This window comes from Lycorma delicatula, chromosome 11 (assembly GCF_047948215.1).
Source record: "Lycorma delicatula isolate Av1 chromosome 11, ASM4794821v1, whole genome shotgun sequence".
Classification (NCBI taxonomy): Eukaryota; Metazoa; Arthropoda; class Insecta; order Hemiptera; family Fulgoridae; genus Lycorma; species Lycorma delicatula.
Window position 1 is genome coordinate 14231697 of NC_134465.1, and position 19726 is coordinate 14251422.

Here is a 19726-nt window from a genome sequence, read left to right on the forward strand (position 1 = left end):
AATAGAGTTAAATTTTTATCCGGTGTCCATCTATAATCTGAGACCTTTCCTAATCGAATCGTTTGATATACTTCGTATCGATCTGTCTGTCCGTCGTCCTTTATAACTGGAATTTGACTGTCACCTAATGATTTTATTAGTAATAAAATATGCGATATTAAGTTTCGAGAGCCGAACAGATTAATTTGTAAAATATTTTATATTAATCGGTCCGTCTTCGTCTTCGTTAATAGTAGATGATGTGAAATGTTTTCGGACATTTAAATACTTATTTCACGTGCGTTTACGTATCGGATCGTTTACGACTTTTCTTTGAATATAAATTGCAGTATCTATTTTTTTTCGGTTTTAAATATCGTACGACATAACTTTTTCCCGCAATATTTTACGTTTCCGGTAGAATTATCGTAATCGATTTGAGCGCTATTTTCTGCCCTTCTTAGCATCGCCGCTCTAACTAAGTAGTTTACAAATAAACAGGTAGCGCAAATACAGCTGATATTCGGCTTTACAACTGACACCACCTTAATTCTGTTTACTATAAGAAGCAGGTATTTGATGAACATCGTTACACGAGAAAAAACATCTATGACGATCGACGCTTGTACCTCAGATGCTCTTCAAACATCGCAGCATTTTTCCAGAACGATCGGCAAAGAGGTGTAATCGACAATTTAATGCGCCTGGTTATAGAAAAAAATATTTTGTAATTATTAGTTTCGCTCGGTCGGGGAATTCTGTTGAATATTTTTTACAAATCGGAATCTACAACCGAGTAAATATATCGATTATAATTAAACGGTTTATCCGCTAACTAAAATAAAAATTACCTATTTATAAAACACGTTAAAAAAAATAACGTCCACGGAACAGACCTTTAATTAAATAATTAATTACTAAGAAACTCGACCGAGTATTAAGAAAGAACTTCGGGGGAGGGGTACATATTTAGCGTAAATCTGATCTTAAGTAATAAACTGAATTATCCCGTTAGCTTTTTAAAACAGGCATACATTTACGTAATCTTCAGTATCTCGCACTTTCCAATCGTTCGTTTCTAATCGAATTTATAGCTAAACCGTCCTCGGTGTAACTTAAGATTGTAATATTTTTAGATGACGAGACAATAAATACAAAAATTTCAGAGTAGGAAGGATTCTTTTTTTTTTGGCGATACAGCGATACGTTTCCTTCGTCGTACAATACAACAACGTTAATGTAAAATGCATTTCTAATAAACTTTCCGACTTGTTCGTTCTCAAAAACGTAAAGAAAAAGAAATCGGCGTAAAAATCTTTTAATAACGCAAAGGTAACCTAAATAGTGTATTATTTTTTTTGTCGGTTGAGAAAACAAAATATATACATTTAATGTAAGAAAAATCCTCCGATATCGATGGAATGTCAGACTACAAATAACATTTCTTCAAGGCGATATTTCTGATTTGATGCGTAAAGTTCTAGGTATTATTAAACCGTTTTAATGCGGGTAGATTAAACGGTTCCGAATTTAAAACCGTTTCGTTGTTTTAACGTTACTTAATCGACCGTCTGTGTTTGTTCGTCGGCTATTCCAAAATCGTATTAAAAAAGATCACGTGTAATTTTAAACTTTTTAAGATATGTGGGTGGGGCAATTCAAAGCTATATCGGTATTTTTATAACTTTTTAATTTGCCGATTGTATATTTGAACCGATATTTTTTACCTTAACAATACATTGCACGTTGCAAAAAGAGATTGCACGTTAACGTTTTTAAATTATTTCAAACTAAGCAAAATTTTTCTTAAACTTTGTTTTTGAATGATATTCAATCATCGTTTCTGATATTTTATAATTTAAAATAAAATATCTTGAGAAAAAGCTTTTTTTAAAAAGAACAAAAAATTTGTCCCGTAATCAAATTATTGTTGGTTTTTTGTAAAAAATAATAAAAAAATGAGGCGATTATCGTTACAAAGAACTATATCGGTTAAAAGAAATTTTAAAGCCCTTCTTCTCCCTCTTTTTAAAATTAATATTCTTTAATTTTATTGACCGATTAATAAATAGGCAAAAAAGACTAATCCTTCGGTAACTTTTATCGAGATATAACACTCCCTAACACTATTTTCCCGATCAAGAAGGACTTCAAAAAAAATCTAATGACATTAGTAGACCGTGTGTACAATTTATCCTACCTAATTTTAAGACTTCACGACAAATTTTTCCTGAGAAATTAAGCGCAATAAAAAGTCAACACGCGCGCGCGCGCGCGCACACACACACCAATTTTGTGGTCTCCTGACTCAAAAAATTAATTTATTTCGACGGTTCATTTTTGATATGATAGATTGTTTTCTATTTATTATATTGCAACAGGACCAAGGTAACGGATTTCTTCCGATTAAGATGAAAGAAGAATCCAGAAGTAACTAAACGTCATCCTTTTCTCAGAGTAACAGGTCCGTTTTACAATCTGCTCTTTGTCATACAGACAATGACATCTCCAAAAGTTGTTGTTCGACCGGAAGGATTACCGATCCTGAATAAAAAAGTAAGGACGCGGACGATGAAAATTATTACCCTTCGAGAATTAAAGAGACGAGGCGGGTACTGGTACTGCCAGGAACCGGCGGAAACAGTCGGTAGTTCGGCGAGGTCGTGTTTGGCGCAGTCATGATAACGAGCGATAGCAGCGACTACTTTTGTAAGCCCGAGTTCGACTCTATTGCGTTAACAGCGATAACAGTAAGCGTTTGATAACGACGATTGAAGAGTACGTCATCAGCGTTTTTTTTCTGGACAGTAGGTGAATACAATAAGTTGTTCGGCGAGTTATCGGTAAACGGTAGTGAAAGTGATAATATTCTATTCGTTCGTAAGTGTAGAATAGTTCTTTTACGAGAAAGTAAACCGAATAATACTTACAAAAATTGAATCGTGTGCACTTTAGACTTTTCTAGTGATATCTTCTTTTTAATGCCATATGAAGTCATAGCGGTCATTATAACGTTTACGGTCAATCGGACTGTATTATTGTTTTTATAATTTAACTGTCGTTAAATAAATCTTGTCCTTTATTTGAGTTACTATTTTGTATGTTATATATGGGTACTGTCGTTATATTATTATTTATTTTGTTCTTGTCTTAAGAGTAATAAATTGTATTTGTAAGACATTTTTACGTTTAATAGTCTCTCAATACTCTAGTCGAATCGCGAACACGCGATAATATTTTATAATGGCCAAAAAGTTAAAAAAAAGTAGCGTCGATCTGATTTTTGTTTTTGTATTAAATAAACCGACCGATGAATAATTTACAATACGTTTCATTTTTCAAAAAAAAAAAGTTTATTTCTTAATTATTCACTTCGTAATTTGAAAAGAACATTTCTTTTATAACGTAAAACTTACGTTACTTATTTACGGTATGAAAAATACAAGCGCGATATAAAGAGATGCAGAAAGAGGAGAAATCTGTTGTAATTTACACCGAATCATTTCAATCGATCCGTAAACAAGTATATTTTATAAAGTTGCAATCCGTTAAGTTTTTTTTAATATTGATTTATTTGACCGCCCGATACGTTTGAAAAAATAATTTATCGGTGCTAAAATACGTTTCATTTGTAAGTTTACGATTAAAAAAAAAAAAATACGAAAACACCAACAGTCACTAGTTAACCGAGATCGATCGCGTTAAATGGAAAATATAACTACGAAAACAGGTCGAAAGAGTTTTTACGTCGTAGAAGGATTAAGATTTTCTACATTAGCACAAAAACAGCATTTTACGTAGAACTATGCAGGGCTAGATATCCGTAAACCTGTTAAATTTAATTCTTTAAGTTTTAAATAACATTTATTTATTAAAAATTTGAAACGATATATACCTGTGTTCGTCGTCTTTCTTTTTTATTTGCTGTATTACGTCTTTTGACGACTCTTATCACTGGAATTTCATTATTAGATAAATCGTTTCGATGATGGTGATGATGAAAATGATGATAATCAGGATGCGAATTACAATAATCGGTATAAATATCACTTATTTGATTCGGACTACTGTTACCCCCACCGTTATTATAATGTCCGTTATCGATATTATTATTATTATTATACGGTATATGATTGTTACTAATCGATGTTATCGATCCGTTTATTTTATTATTATTTTCATTAGATATATAACCACCGGAATCTAAATTATAATATCTTTCTGACGGTGTCGAAGTCGATATATTATCTTGATAAAATCTACATTCTTCTGGTGACGACGATGTAGGACTCGGTGGTGTCCAATATTCACGTTCTTTCTCGGTATCGTGCTCTATCGTTTCTGTAAAAAAATAAAAACGCATCAATAAAAATATATATTAGTAATTCAATGAACATTACACAACTCCTTCGCTCGTTTGTATTTAATTTAACAAATTGAGCTCTACGACTAAATTTAATTAATAAAACTAAATTTTAAAAAAATCGATTAAGAAAGACTTAACAAGTTCCAAAAATAATCTTACTGCCGGCCTCCGTGGCGCGAATGGTAGCATCTCGGCCTTTCACCCGAAGGTCCCGGATTCGAATCCCGGTCATTCTCACACGCTACAAAAATTGTCATTCATCTCATCCTCTGAAGCAATACTTAACGGTGGTGCGGGAGGTTAAAAAAAAAAAAAAATCTTACTGGATCGGTCGGAAGAATTGTTTTGACGCTGCTGTTGTTGGTGACGACTATATATATATACTCCATATATATGGAGTTAGAGTGCGTTCAGTGAAAATAAAGGCATGTGAGAAGTCGAGACTGCAATACTACCGAACCTGAAAACATTTACAAATATCAAATAGGACAACAATAATAATCGCGATACTTTTTTTTATGCGCGTTTAATTTATTACCGTTTTCGTGATTATAATTCATATATTTAATGAATTATTTAGTGAATTATGTGTGTATAATTCATATATTTATAACTCATTGTTGTTTAATTAGCGAATAATTCAATAAACAAATATTGCAAAAACAAGCGTTTTAATTTAGGTATATTTTTAAATTAGAAAAAAATCTTGCTAGTGCTTGAACGTATATTATATCCGTAATTAATTACACTAAATTAAATTTACAGTTGTTATTGTACAATATTTAGAAATTTTTTTATTTAAAATTTTCAAATCCTTTTTTTACGATTATTTTTATTGTTCATTGTAAAATTATTATTATTATTAACACTTGCTTGAAATTTACATTATATTTCCAGTTGATATGCGAGTTCACCATCTTCTCTATCTTCATCGGAACAGTTACTTCTATCAATATGTACCAATGTACCGTAAATTTGGCCGTCGATTAGCGGTTTCACCTTCTTGGTTTCAGCTCTTTTACATGTTCGCAATGCGGTCTCCGATCATCCTTATTCGTTTCATTCATATTTTCCACGGCTAATTTTTTAATTTCTCTTTTCAGAGGCGACCGAACCATCTCGATTGGATTTAAATCGGGTTAATAAGGTGGAAAACGCAGAAATTGAGGCCCGTATTGTTTTAATAGTTCACCAAAATGGTATACCAACCACCGACCGAGGGGGAAGTCCAGGAATTAATTTTTCAGATGTCCGCTTCATGAAATTGTTATCGATATATTGATCGTTTATATATTGTTATGACGGTTATATATCGTTTATTGTTATCGATTGCAGTCGCGATAGTTACCGCTTTTTGAACTCGTTTTCAGAGTTAACATCGCGTTCGGATTGAACCCCGTTTCTCCTCCAGCGCCGATTACGATTAACCGATCGCCTTAATCGGCACCTTTACTCCAGCGCCACTGTCATCCGACCACGATTTTGTCGTCGAACGGAACGTTAAAATATACGATTCGTCCAAATAAAAACTCGAAGAATTTTTTTTTCTGTAATCGGTCATTTTTCTTAAATATTCTATCCTCTTCCACCGTTTATCTTCTTTCTCGATCAAACCTTTCCTATTATTATCGGTTTTGTACCGCTTAAACTCTAAATCTTGCAGAATAGTTGACGGCCTAGTTCTAGAACCTTTAGATTGAATACTCTGTTGAAGTTCTTCGCGAAATTTATTTAATGTACGCAGTTCGTTATGTTTTGCGTGAAACTCGTTAACCGTTCTTACAAAGCCTTTATGAAAACCATCTAATCCACTAACGGGTTTTAAACGTCGATTGTACTTTTTTGGTGCGGTGAATGAGCACGACTGCGATTTAGATTTAAGAAGAATCTGCTTTTCTTTTCGGAGTTTTTGGACTTACGATCTTGAAATCCCACATGCAGCGGCGCACAACCTCACATTTTTCAATGAATATTAAAAATTTGTAGTCTAATTTTCCAAATCTTAGTTTCTTTCTTCGTAAAATCGTACTCGTTATTAACTATTTCACGAGCTAGACTTACGGAGCTTTCTTGATTTTACGGAGCTTTTTGTTCTTAACTAAGGATTTAAATTCTGCAATCGCAAAAAAAATTCGCTAACAAAAACCGCAAAAAACATAACTATTCATTAGCGCTCGCAAAACATTAACTAACACGCCACATATTACACAAGGAAACAACTACACCATTCGTACCGGGCCAGGAATTGAAATAGGTTTATTAAAAATGAAAATTAAACATTAGTATTGAGTATTAGTCGACAATGTGAAAAAAAAATAACTTAGCTATTCTATGAATACGTATAAAATAACTAAGCTGCTAATAAACTATTAGAATTTGTAGGGTATACGTCTATTAAACGATGATGTTTATCAACAATATTAATGCTCGTTGCAAACGCATTCAAATGAAATATTTCGGTAACCTTTATTCGTATAAAGTGATCATTCATTTTACGACTCGCTTGATGGAGGGAGCGTAATAATAATCTTATAAACTATTCGTTTTTGTACTGTAAACAGTAAGAAATTTTTACGAATACGCTAAATATTTTCCAAGAGATTATTGTCTGAAATTAAAGAAAATTAAAAAAAATTTTAATCGTGGAAAGAATTTTTACTATTTATGAAAATAGTTAAACATTCCGTATCGCACAATAATCGGGTTTCTGAGTGAAGCAAATATTACAAGAGGTTAGTGTAATACCTGCACGGCGACTGCGAGTCGTGCAAGCAAGTTTTTATTTTCATCGTACGCACTATATTTCCACGATCCAGGATTTCTCTTGAAACATTTATTTATCTATTTAACTGTTTAAACAAAATAAATATGATTAGGTTAATACTAAGCGATTATAATAAGTAAATCATACTAAGTATAAATATCATGAAATTGAAATAATCATTAGTCAAAAAAAAAAAAAAATTCCTTTACCTGGAATCGTACCTGGTGATTTTAACTAATTTTAGGATGCTGAATTCAAAACCGTTATCAAAATTTATTTAATATGTCCCGTTTTTTTTTTTTAGATACGTACCATTTAGATATACGATTTATTTACCAATAAATGCATAATCACTGTTAAATCAATATTAAAAAAAAACAACATTATTTACGTGTAATCTTTTAGAATAATTTTATTTAGCATGGCCCGTTGGTATATATAATTTAAAAATATACAAATTATAATTCCGCTTGTAATTAATTATTATGCTATAGCGCTTTCGGAAGTTATCTTTCCATCTTCAGGAACATCTGATAATTTTGTATATAAGTATTCACTTCACATATTAATCGGATGTATATCAAAATAAAAATAAAATAAATTTCCACAAATATAACATCGCGGTCAATTGTTATGACCTAATGGAATGGATGGCTCTTTGTTACCGTTACACAATAAAACTGCTTTCATGCTAACTTTAGGAGAGTCAATAAAAAGACGCCATTCTTCAGGAATATGCCGAATCTTAAGCTCTTTCATCAGGCCATCTACATCAGTACAAACGCACAATGAATTTTTCATACTAAAATAAGTTGAAAAAGTTTTATTTCGTGTTCTAAATGTAGTAACTTTAGTTTTCTCCGCTAAAAGATTCCGCTGTTGAGACCCAAGAACTTCTGCTTGCTGTTTTGATAACTTTAAATCGCGAACTAAATCGTTAAGTTATGTTGTTAAATTAGAAGAGGACATTTCTCATCAGATACATGAAAAAATTCTTCAACGTCCTCTACATTATCCGCTTCATTTTCAGATCGTTCTTCTAGAAATGTCGGATTAGATGGTGGTACAGGTAAAGGTAACTTCCTCTCCGGCTTTAGAGCTGAGGATACATCTGCCTATTTTATGAACTTTCTATTTTTGAATGAAAATCCAAATATATTTGTCATACGAAAGCAGCAGTCGGTAAAGTGGTCCTTAGGTTCACGTCAAACCATCGGTATAACAAATGACATGGCTCGTCGTTTCCCTTTCAACCGTTCAGTTAGTGTTACAGAGCGCGATATGCAAATGACATAAGTCGTCCAGATTTTATCTTCATTCCCGACCGCAATCAAAATAAATTTATAAGCTGTTTTTATCGATTCAGAAATAGTCTTTCTTTGAAATTTAGATTTAGATTTGCGTAACTTTACCGCAGACATAACAAGAATTTTCTTGATAATTTGAAACATCCACGAACTTTTGCAGAAGCCGTGTTGTAGCAAATAAAAACGAGAAAGATCACTTTTGTTTTATAAAAAAATCGATGAAAATATAGTAAAACACTAATAACTCTGTGAAACACAACACACAGTATAGACAAGTGAAGGTAGACTGAATAAGATTTTAAGCTCTGCAGTAAACAACAGATGTCTGTAGGAAGTCATCATACAGACATGTTTGTACGCTATACTTCTCATGATACAGTGAATATATTTATCTATTTTTTCTTTATTAAGCGTTTAATTTATAGTTCGTGTAAGTAAGCGTGTAATTAATTCGTATTGTTTAAAAGTAAAAATACATATACTATTCTTATTTGTAATCAGTAATAGATCAAAATGAATTTATTATAACATTTTTACAAATTTACGATTTACGTAAAACCTTTACGCGGAAAAATAATTTCAATAGCATATTTGAAATCAGCACCCAAATTACAGCGAGAAAAGTTATGTAACATGTTAGATACAAATTTTGTGTTGACTAGTTAAACAAAAAATGCCGATCTCTGTGGCGGAGCGTTAGTGTCTTGGCGTTTCATACGGGGTCCTCGGTTCGAATCCCGGTCAGGGATGGCTTTTTCACGCGCTACAAAATTCTGTTTCCATATTCCCATGTACAAGTTTCAAAAGCTTCTGTGTTATTAATTCATCAAGAAAAAAAAATCAAAATAATTTTGGAGACAAAAACTAACATTATCCAAATAGAAGCGCTGAGTATTTACTCATAATAATGTACTGAGAAAGGCACGTTGCTGTACGAAAATCGTTCGGGAAGTTCCCAGCCTCACAAAGAAAACACAAGATTTTTTTATTTATAAAAATGTAATCACTTTACAATTCGATACAATAAGACCACCGACATTTTAATATCCTCAGTATAATGCGATTCGTCAAACGTTATTAGTCATAAATAATTTATTTTGTAAAAAAAAAAATGATCACTTTCGGTGTTCATGTAAGTCATTCGGTAGAATGACGCCGGCGAGAGTTTGTCCACACCGAAAGACTTATTTACACTGACCAGCTCGCAAATTGACATTTCAAAATTTTTAAATTGTTTAAAACATAAAAAAAAAAAAATGAAATAAATAAAACTATAATATACATCGCAAAAATAGATGATCTTAATGAATATAGGTTTGTTTTTCGATAAATATATGATAATCTTCGTAATTTCGCACTTTTTAATTTGAAACGTGAAATTTTTGTTCTAACCCTATTTTTTTTCTCCTAACCCGTTTACCAATAGCGCTGCTAGATATACTTGATAGTACCAGGTAGCGTACAAACACTTGATAATGTATACTTGAAATAGTAAAATTTAAAAGAAAATATACTACAGCTTGTTTTAATAGTAAATGAAAGTACTGAAGATGAAACATTTTTTTTAATTCCCATCGCTTCGTTAAAAAAATAAATAAAGGTATTAGTTTACAAGAGACTATACTAATTTTATGAATACATAAAACAGAAATATATTGGTAAAATTTTTATTCTACAATTAGAACTATTTGATGGAGCTGGCGTCGTGATATTTCGAAAAATTGTACATATAATGAATATACATATATATGTCTACACTAACATATAATTATTTATTCATTGCTTTATATTTATTTAGAATTAATATTTAACTTTTTTACCGTTTTGAAACCTGTATTTTTTGATAATTTTCTGTCAACATTATCAAAATATTTTTTTTAGTAATGCTGAACCGTTTTCACATTATTATTGCAATCGCTCAAATCAATGAAAATTGAAACTAAAATAGTAATATATGACTAGATATCGACCAGAAAATCTAATTAATATGAACTAGATTAGATTAATTTCATTTTTACTGCGGTGAAAAAAAAAAAAGATTTTCATTCATGAAGATCGAGTGCTTTATCGGATGAGAATTTTGAAGTTGTTTTTTCATAAAAATAAGAAGAATCTTATTATTAATAGATGACTACTTATTGACTAGACTTGATACATCGTCTAAAATTTCTGGAATGAACAGAAAACAAAAAACAGAACGTATCAAAACTCCCAAAACAATAAAATCGGTAAGGTTTCAGCGAGAGACTGCCGACAGTTGAAAACATCAAAAATCGAAAACCAAAATTCAACAATTTATTTATTATTCTTCAAAAAGACGTTGTCCGAATCAAAAAATACAGATATGTATGAAAGGCGAGATAATGATTGTTATATATTTTTCCTACTTCATTTTCTCAAACACAAAGATATACACAGTTTCTTCCTGCTCTACTAATATTGTAACTGAATGGTAGAACTTTTTTAATATAAAACAAATACGAAATCGTCGACAGATAATTGGAAATAAACAATTTTTTAACATACTTAACGCAAATCATATAATAAAAAATTTATCAAATTTTCTCGAATATCTTGACTGAAAATCCAAAAACTCTTGCCGGTCCGATTTCATACATCCTAATAATCATGATCCGTAACTGAGCGTTCCGCTTCTTAACTTGCTTTTGAAAGACGATAATTCACAATGCAAATCGTACGAGTGACCATTCTCTAGTTCTAAATTCATGACGGTATCATATGAGTCGATCGTTGAAAATAATTAATTAATAGCTGAAAAAATATTAACGATTCGTAATTTTCTTTGTTTCAAAAATTAATTCGGTTCTAGAAAAGAATGTCGTACAATTTCAAAATAGAAAACAAAAAGAAAATTTCGTTAAAAAAATTGAAATATGTTTTAATAATTTTTTTATTCGATAAGTTAATTTTTTCCAACCTAATTAATCCGGTAGTTATGATACTTTAGAGTGAAGGTGACATTAGAAATGATTTCGTCGCTTTGAATTTTCAAAATATCAAGGAAACATTTTATTAAAACTAAAATTACATAAGATTAATATCGTGTGACTTTTTAACCGTTAGGAACATATGATAAATATATCAATAGACATTTACGAATGATAATCAGTTCACATAATACGCCGTGTAATATTCACTTTAAATTGTCACAACTACCCGAACTGCCCCTAATTTTGATCTTCGATCGACACTTGATATGTTCATTAAGTGATCTTTTCATTGAAATCAGAAATCGATTATTGTTCTTTATAGAATTTTTTCGCCGTAACGGACAAAGTTGAAGTTATTGTTGAGATCGTAATTCATTACCGTAAATAATAAATAATAATGTTAAGCGTAAATATTGAAGTTTCGTTCAAATTCGTTATTAAAAGTAATCGGGCCGGCAAGAGTTTTTTCATTTTCAATCAATATATTTGAGAAAATTTGACGAATTTTTTATTATATGATTTGCGTTAAGGATATGTTTATTTCCAATTATCTGTCGACGATTTCGTATTTGTTTTATATTAAAAAAGTTCTATCATTTAGTTATACTATTAGTAGAGCAGGAAGAAACTGTGTATATTTTTGTGTTTGAGAAAATGAAGTAGGAAAAATATATAACAATCATTATCTCGGTTTTCATACATGTCTGTACTTTTTTGATTCGGACAATATCTTTTCGAAGAAGTAATTATAAGTAGATAAAATGTTGACTTTTGGTTTTCGATTTTTTATGTTTTAACTGACGACAAGCTCTCGCCGAAACCTTAACAATTTTATTGTATCGGGAGTTTTAAGTGTTACATAAATCATGAAAAATACTTTACGTGATGGGTTTTGATTTATTACTTCTTCTTTTTAATTATTTACCTTTTTATATATTATTTCCTCAGTATCACCTGGAGATGAACATTTAACAATCGAAGTAGACATCTTCTAGCAGGGTTATTGTTTAAATAACAAAATGTTTGTAAACGGTTGATAGGCGAGAAAGTTTCTTATTTTACGATTGAAAATTTTATGAAAAATCGATACAAATGTGTGTCGTTCCGCTTAATAACAAGAGACCTTTTAAACTTAAAAACGTCTACGGTCATAACCGATACAAAACACTATAATGACGAACTTGCGTTACTCGTTTCGATCAATCGATAAAATTTACCGCAATATTTTTTCTTTTTAGGTAATTAATATCTACACTCTGTTCCATCGGAATAATTAATAGCGTTAAATATCTGTAATCGACTTGAAGGAGAGAAAGCCCGACATCAATTTGTATTTTGTTTATTCTAGTTGCCAGCCTGACAGCCACCGATGTTAGATAATGAAATGAATTTTTTGTAGTGTGAAAAATTATCTTGGCTGATCTGGACTCGAACTCAAAACGTTCGAATGAAAGACAGAGACTTTATCATTCCACCACAGAGTTGGATATTTTTAATATTAAATGGGAAAATTTATTTTAAAAAAAGTATAAAATATAGTACGCTTACCTTTTTATAAAACGTTTCTTAAAAATTAAACCGTAAAAAGGAGATATACTAAAATGAAGTTAGCTTTGTGCACACGTACAGTCAAACCTCCTCTCAAATCGAACCTCCTTAATTCGAATAACTCACTGAATCGAATATTTAATTTGTTCCCTTGAAAAATTCTCTTTAAATCGAATTAAATCACCTCCTTTATTCGAAAATTTCGAGGTCTTGATATTCGTATTATTTCTTCGATGAAAATGTTTTCGATAAAGAATTTACATTCTGTACACGATTTCCAAACAAGCGTAGGTATTAAATGCAGTTTAATAGTGTATAGCGATCGTTAGTGTGAACTGCGAATTTTATCCGGTAGTGTATGCCTAATGTTTTTCAACTTCCGACTTGTTTATTTCCGTCACCGGACGCCGGAGTAGTCGATAACAAAACTACGTGCACGGTACTACTGTATGACGATGCGTAATACTCGGTCTTATTCCTTCGCTGACAAGCGTGGAGGAATGTCTGCCCAGAAGCGAAGTTAATCGCTTCAATACTTGTGGATTTTCATCCGGAAAAAATCAAGATGAATCTGTAGACCCTTTCTCAGTTTCAAAAGAAAAACGGAGTGTAATTTGTAAAAACTTTAACGGAAAGAAATTTCGTTTGACTTGTTCGCACACTTTTACGATGATATTGCAGTTAGTGCCAACCGATGATGATGTCACATCGAACCGTTCATAAGGATTCCGATGAAGAAGACGAAACGGAACAAGTAGAGATTACAATTACTGCAAAAGACGCGAGATCGGCAATAAATAATCTTCGTAAGTTATTTAGCGCATCAGTGACGATTGAAAATGCTCTTCATTTACAAATCTGCTAAAAGAAAGCTCAAAAAAAAAATTACAGACATTTTTTCAAGGAATAATTAAAAGTTTGTACTGTATTTTTTTCTAGTTTTTATTTTTATATAATACTATTTTCCAACAAAATTTAGTACTGTAGTACGTTATCGTAGTTTAACATAAATTTTTATTAAATTATAAAATTTTTCTGTACAATTTTTGAGTTTCATTATTTTACCTCTCTAAATAGAAAACGCCCTAAATCGAAAAAATTACTGGTCCCTCAGATTCGAATTAGAGAGGTTTGACTATTAAATCTATTGTAGCCGGTACGTAAAACTTAAGTTTCGTTAAATCTGATTAAAACCGATCCAAATAAAAGTAAAAAAACAACATCATAAAAAAAAGTTTTCTTTCGACCGCGTACACTTTCCTTTAAGTCGTGAGATATTTAAAAAAAAAACTCAATAGGTGTTTCAAGATACAAGAATGTTGGAGCTTTGATCGCTAACGGCAAATATGATGATTCTTGAAGACAAAATTCATGTAAAATGAAAAAAAAATGCTAACTATTTCTAAAAAATAACAATATTTATTGGCATCAAACCAGAAAACACAACTATTTTCGCGTTGTTCAGCGTAATACCTTACTGCGCAAGAAGGGCCGTGTTATATACTTCTACGTAATAATGTAAAAGATAACCGCAGCAGTTTGTCTGATATAAGATTAAAGATATCCTTTTAGAAAAAACAGTATTATTCTATAGATGAATTTTTAAATTTTGTTAGGAAAACGTGAATCGTCTATGCGTTTCGTATATCGTGTATTCGTAGCCCGATATTTAGTTATTAAAAGTCCCTAAAATCGTTATTTTATTACAACTGAATTTATTTATATGTATCTTAACGTAATTGTATTAGTATTTTATAAAATAATTATTTTTACACGTTAATACGGGTTATAACCATTTCTGTTTTTTATTTATTATTTTTTACATTACAATTTGTTCTGAATCGAGGTTTATCCATTATTTTTTTAGATCTTTCCAGCCATACGGTGGAATAATTCTTTTTTCTTATCTCGCTTACCGATCCTGACTTGATTTACATAGTATTACGCTATCATCTGAATGATATTTAATGATAATTTATTTAACGGTTGTTCATATTAGTGTAAAGACACTTGATCGCGATATTTAGCAGTTCTTAATTTACGCAGTAGTCATTTTAAGTGTGCCGCTATTGGAATCTCGAAAATTAGAAACGCTACGAAGAACTTTAAAAAGGAAACGTTTTTCGATTTTTGAAAGCAGTAAAAAATGCCCTATAGACATGTTTGAAATCTCCACCGTTTTTCCAATAAGTCGGCCGAGTTAATTTTTTAAAAATGAACTCGGCCGAAATATCGCAAACGTTTTGCAACTCTGTTTTGGATACAAAACTTAATTCTAAAATATTTTTATTCCGCACATTTTTCCTTAAACGCAACCGTTCAGGAGCTACATCTCATCTCCTACCTACACCTACCTTGCCGTATCTATCCTCAACCTAAGTCCACAGTCTTGTAATTATATTATTTTCTTATTGTTTCAACGGTGTTATATTTTATTACTTTTGTTAAACGTTAATAACAATACGTTAACAAAAAACTTGTCCCGAATTCTTTACCGATCTCGATATTCCGGCAAATAAATGCGTACAAAATTACATAAATGTACGTATATTTTATTTCGATTTATGAAAATAAATTATTAAGTTAATGAAACTTATAATAATTTTTCATTACATTTTACGAAAACAAATATTATTATTTTGGACCACGAGTCTTCTTCAAGCCGCAGCACGGGGGGCCACATGCTGTCTTAGAGGTTTTTGTGGTTCAACAAAAACCTCTGAGATCATTAAGGTTAGAACGTTTCTGATACTCAAAAATATATCTTATTCTTTTAATAAATGTTTCTGTAAAAAATAAATTTTCCAGACGGTTAGAATAAAACAACGGACGTTAATCTTATTTAATTTCATTCATTATTTGTCGAATTTGTAAAAAATAAACCGCAGTAGCAAACGTTTGCGTAACAGTTTAAGAATTTTCAAACCCAAACTAGCGTACATCAGTTTTATTCTATAATAAAACTTTTCAAGTATATAGTATAACTGTTAATTGACTTATCGTCGGACAAGAAAGGATTCAAATATAACAACGTAAGAAAATTATGCAAAAAACTTAGAAAGTTCTCCATAACTCAAAAGTATCTAAATTGAAATAGGCTTTTCAACAGGAACGGCAGTGTAGACCTATAGAAACAACATAAATATTTGTTTAATCGATTAAAATATTATTTGTACTGGACGGCAGGGCTATCGAATCAGAATTAATTAGAAATGTCGGCCCGAGAGTGAAAAAAATTGAAGGATCCTGCTTTAGACGATACAAAAAAAACGATCGGTAAATGATTTTTTATTACAATCTAGGAAAAATTATTCGCATTACTTTAAAAAATAACAATACTGAAAAAAATAATCGGTTTAATAATTTCAAAACCACCCGTGAAAATCTAGACTACTCATAGTTTTCGAAAAATGTATGTTATACGGTGTTAAATATTTTCAGAAGGTACAACTGGATGTGCGTGTATTTACCGGGGCAGTTTCTGAACGGTCGCCTTTAGGGGAAGATTTTCAAGAATAAAATTGTCTTACAAAAGTTAAAAAATGTTGGATTTCCATTTAAAAAAATGAAGTCGGTTAGAGATTTCAAACATACCATTAGGGTATTTTTTAAATGCACTTAAAAAGTGAGGTATGGTTTCCCGTTTAAATTTCTTCGTAGCTTCCTTATCTCGATTAAAATCAGCATATCGTATAGGTTTTCTTAGCTTAAAAAACAATCTTTAAGTTATATTTTCCCATTTTTCAAGGTTTTTTTTGGCTGGTGACAACGAAAGAGTTTTGGGCTACTTTTAGAGCCACCTAGGTGTCGTTCGTAACATCTCCTTACTATTATGAAAAGAATGAAGTATGAAAATTCTTAGGGCGTAACAAATACTGTTTAAAACAACGATCCATGAAAAACGGTCTCATTCTGTTTTAATTTGATTATTACTCAAATCTACTTAGAAGAGCGACATAGAATTAATCGATTAGTGAAATGAAATATATGTGTTAATGAATTTTTATTTTATCTTCTACATTATGTGACGTCTATTAAAAAAAAACCTGAGAAATTTTGAAAAAAATACCAGTTAAAAAACGATAACGAAATACAATTTGCACACAATTTTCAATATCTCATTATAATAGTGAAAACAATATTGAAAACGAGAATGCAATGGTTATACGCTTAATTTATCAATAAGTAACATTTCATTAGCGCTTATTAAATTATTCTGTTCGTATATCGTATTGTTATGTATAAACGTAAATCGTAATAAATAAATAAAATTAAAATAGAAATAATATTATTTTCTAATCCCGCGTTGAGTTTTAAGTTTCAGAAGATGAATAAAATTAAAAACTACCGACAAATGACAGACCTAACTAGCCGCAGATTTAAACATTTTGATTTTAAAGAAGTAAAAGAGAAATGTGGATATACCTAGAAGAAACGCTGCCCCCACGGGCCAAGATTTTTATAAGTAAGGGAAAAGGTGAAAAATCTTTGTATTAAAATAAAAATAAGAAAGAAAAATTTACATAGAAAATTGCTACCGAGCATGCAGTAAGGAAAGCGCCCTGCAATGCAGTAGTATATGTTATTTTTTACTGTAATTTTTCCTGCTATATTTGCATGAACATACTTTCAATTCATTTTACTTAAAAAAAAAAAATTCCGTGACTGGAAAACTTAAAACAAGATCATCAGAGGAACTCTCTCTACAAAAAAATAAATAAATAAATAAAATAAAACACCACTCGAATTGAGAATTGTCCTTTTTTGAAGTCGGTTAAAAAGCAGATAAGACATTAAACGAGGAAAATCTTATAAAATTTTTATTGTCGTAAAATAAAATTTATACGAAAATAATGAGAAAGAAAATAACAAAATTCAAACTAAAATTTCAAAAAACTTATTAATAATCGTTTTTTTTGTTGGTTTTCGAATTACAAATAAGTCCTATAAGTAAGTGTATCTACAACAGTAATTGTCGTGGATCTAGTGGAGTTTTACATTACTGATTTACATCGGTCTAGAAGCATTTATATTTTTAGTTTAGTAAACGGCAGACAGAAAAGATCAATAGGAAAATGCTCTTTACGGCTGCTATAGATAGTAGTATATAATGAACTTATAACGTTTTGTGTGATTTTTTTACTTATTTATAAGAAGCTATTTTTTTATCTAAACAAAGTATTGAACTTCATACGATTAACGCAAAGAAACAATCGGCAGAAATTTCAATCGGTTCTAGATCAAGAAAGACGTACCGATTTATGAAAATTTTGTGGTCGGTCGATAAACAGACAGCCGATTGCCGATTGATTTTTAATATTTTACGTGAATGTTTTAATATGATTATACATGTAGCGAACGAAAATCGTGGATCGTGAACAACGGCAGATGAAAATAGATATTTTTTTAAGGTGTTCAACGATATGTGGTTCGATCGTTTATTATTTTTGTCGATAAATTATTTAATTGGTTTTATTAAAAACGATTTTGTTATTTATCGATCTACTTAAAAAATTAGAAAGTTATTCACGATATTTATTTTGATATTGAAATGAGTATACTGACGGCCTTCACACTGGATCGTTGAGCGAGACTGAAATTTCATCGTGAAAAATATTCTATCTATGAAAGTCGGTGTGTAAATAAATGAGCTGGAACGGAACATTGACTTTGTTTCGCAGGCGAAATATTCTTATCTTATGTTATTAATCTAAACTTATAGTTATTTATCGCTGATATTTTACGCGTACGAAAGCTAGTAGCGGTGTTTCAATGCACCAGCACTAATCGTTTGAGGACTAAATTATTAGTCGGTTTTTATTTCTTTAAGTTCAGCAGATTACCGAATGCTGATATACGATGGGAGTGTATAAAGGTGTTGTCATTATCTTCCTCGGAAACGCGAAAGATCTTGTTACGACTCTTTCTCCTTGGATCTGGAGAGGGGGCTCCTGTGAAGGTGTATTTCCGAGTAAAATGTTTGTCGATTGCGCGTTTTTAAGTTTATTTTAGACTGTACTTTAGAAAATAAATTACAAGCAGTCTCTAAACAGGTCTAAAATCGCAAAAACCTTTACAAGATCAGGTCGTGGCCTGCGGTCCCGAAACGATCGAAGAATTTGGCGATCGGTTCTTTGTGTTAATTGCGGGTCGATAGTTGAGACGACTAACAAAAAAATGTAAATCGTCGTGAAAAAGTGCGCTAGTTCTTTTTATAAAAAGTCGAAATTCTTTTTTGAGCGCTTTTGGTTCAGTCGATTGCAATCAAAAGGGGAGGTGCACAACTAGATGTTACAACAATCCTACGTAAAAAATTTCTACATCTACGGCTAATCGTTTTCGAGTTATGCGAGATACATACGTACGTTCGTATGTACATACATACGTACGTACAGACGTCACGCCGAAACTAGTTAAAATGAATTCAGGGGTGGTCAAAATGGATATTTCCGTTGAAATCTGGAAACCGAAATTTTTTGCGAGCGCAATACTTCCTTTAGTTCGTACAAGAAAGTAAAAATCATCCGCAAATTTTGATTTACGTTTAACAGGAATACTGTGGTTATCGTTAACGGGAATTTTATGGAAAATATTTATTCATCCGCAAAAAAGTTACTTACGAAAAGAAGGATTTATAAAGACCGCAAAGACGAAAAACACGCTTCTCGATAAAATTAAAGAAGCGATTTAAAGTAATCGCGTAAAGATACCGCTACCGTATTCTTTTACCGAGCGTAAGCTAAACGTTCTTTGAAATGCGGGAATGTTATATAATTTTCTAGCCTAAATCTTCCAAGCCGCTTTTCCTGAA

At 31.2% G+C, this 19726-nt stretch overlaps 1 protein-coding gene across 3 annotated transcripts in view; it reads right to left on the reverse strand.

Moving 5' to 3' along the window:
* Positions 1 to 19726, reverse strand: part of LOC142332303 (uncharacterized) — a 37397-nt gene that overhangs the window by 14997 nt on the left and 2674 nt on the right. For all 3 annotated transcript variants that reach the window (XM_075378657.1, XM_075378656.1, XM_075378658.1), the window contains exon 2: positions 3875 to 4320. In XM_075378657.1, coding sequence (XP_075234772.1) covers positions 3875 to 4320 — 446 coding nt within the window. The remainder of the gene's footprint in view (positions 1 to 3874; positions 4321 to 19726) is intronic.